General features: G+C 50.7%; 1 protein-coding gene across 1 annotated transcript in view; it reads right to left on the reverse strand.

The window, feature by feature from the left end:
* SH2D3A (SH2 domain containing 3A) overlaps window positions 1-1,945 on the reverse strand; it is a 34,140-nt gene that overhangs the window by 7,961 nt on the left and 24,234 nt on the right. Inside the window, exon 3 of the mRNA XM_011943631.1 lies at window positions 331-689. Within this exon, the coding sequence (XP_011799021.1) occupies window positions 331-689 (359 nt within the window). The remainder of the gene's footprint in view (window positions 1-330; window positions 690-1,945) is intronic.

Here is a 1,945-nt window from a genome sequence, read left to right on the forward strand (position 1 = left end):
GAGGTTGCAGTGAGCTGAGATCGTGCCATTGCACTCCAGCCTGGGCAACAGAGTGAGACTTCAACTCAAGAAAGAAATAAAAAATAAAAAAATAAAAAAATTAGCTGGGCGTTGTGGTGCACTCCTGTAATCCCAGCTGCTTGGGAGGCTGAGGCAGGAGAATCGCTTGAACCTGAGAGGTGGAGGTTGCAGTGGGCTGAGATCACACCACTGCACTCCAGCCTGGGCAACAGAGTGAGACTTAGTCTTTAAAAAAAAAGAAAAAAAAAAGTCAACCATTGAGTTGGAAAACCCTGAGAGTGCTGGGCGTTCTCAAGGAGGCAGGGAGACTGTGAGTACCCGAGAGGCTCTGTCCAAGCTGGGCCATCCATCAGGGTGTCCTCGCTAAAGCTGCGTCGCAGAGGCCCCTGCCAAGTCACAGGCCTAGAGACCACAGCCCCTGTGGCCTGGGACAGTGGACGCCTGCCTGTCACGTAACTGTGAACCAGAGCGGGCATGCTGGGGAATTGCTCATCCTCCAGTTGAAAGAGGGCTGTGGGTCGGCCTGGCCGGGGACGCAGGGCCACACGGAACACTTCAAAATGGAGGGCTGAGCCCCGCCAGCGGCAGGAGATCACGGGGTGGCCCCCACGAGACCCAGAGGCACGAACCAGGAAGTCGCCATCTTGCTGAAGAAGAGCTTCAGCCTTCTGTGGATGGAGGTCAGGGGGCAGAGGAATTAGGAATGAGCCCAGAGCAGTGGTTAATGGTGTCTCCCCCCATCATCACCCCCACCATCCAAGAAAAGCTACCCCAGTGAAACTTCTGTGTCAGGCAAAGACTGGGAAATTTTACACCAAGCTCTGTCCCCTATTCGGCTGGCACCTATGTAGACTACATTTCCCAGGCTCCCTTGCAGCTAGGGTTGTCATCTGATAACTGGCCAATGGGATGTGGGGTAGAAGGGCTGTGGGAAATATCCAGACCTGGTCCATAAAACCTTCCTGCACAGTCTTGTAGGTTCTGTCCCCTATCTGTCAGCTGATAGCCCCAAAGCCCTGAGGGATGACAGAGCTACATGATGCACTGGGCTCCTGACTGATTTATGGACTTTGCATCTCCACTTCTCAACCACCTTGGACTATGACACTAACATGTTGACTGTGTTTAGCTGGTGATATATTGGGAATGTTTGTTACAGCCACTAGGTGACGCTGATGGATGCAACATCCAATTTGGTAAATGCACTGGGTTTGTTATGCAAATATGGCTTCAAGAGAAGCCGTTAGCTGGATGCTTCCAGATTGGGGCCCCCTCTTTTATAAACATTTGCAAGCAGTCTTATGCTAGCTGTGGTGGCTGGTGTCAAAATAGGGTAGGAAGGGTGGCGCACAGTGGTTCACACCTGTAATCTCAGCACTTTGGGAGGCTGAGGCGGGTAGATCACTTGAGATCAGGAGTTTGAGACCAACCTGGGCAACATGGCGAAACCTTGTCTTTACTAAAAAATATAAAAATTAGGTGGGCATGGTGGTGTGCACCTGTCATTTCAGCTACTCAGGAGGCTGAGGTGGGAGAATCGCTTGAACCCAGGAGGCAGAGGTTGCAGTGAACCGAGATGGAGCCATTGCATTCCGGCATGGGTGACAGAGCGAGATCATGTCTTAAAAAAAAAAAAAAAATGGTGTGGGGCAGCAGGTAGAAAGGCCAGGACCCCAGAGAGAGGCAAAGTAGAGGTGGAACATGGGGTCTGGGGACTGAATAATAGATGTAGCAGACACACGTGTAACCCTTACTATATGTCAAGCACTGCTTTAAATGTAAAGGGTATTAACTCCTGTAATTCCTGTAACAGGGGTGGTAGGTATTATTATATCTTTTTTCTTTTTTTTTCTTTGAGACGGAGTTTCACTCTTGGTGCCCAGGCTGGAGTGCAACAGCATGATCTCGGCTCACTGCAACCTCC

Source organism: Colobus angolensis, unplaced genomic scaffold (assembly GCF_000951035.1).
Source record: "Colobus angolensis palliatus isolate OR3802 unplaced genomic scaffold, Cang.pa_1.0 Scaffold22, whole genome shotgun sequence".
NCBI classification, from domain to species: domain Eukaryota; kingdom Metazoa; phylum Chordata; class Mammalia; order Primates; family Cercopithecidae; genus Colobus; species Colobus angolensis.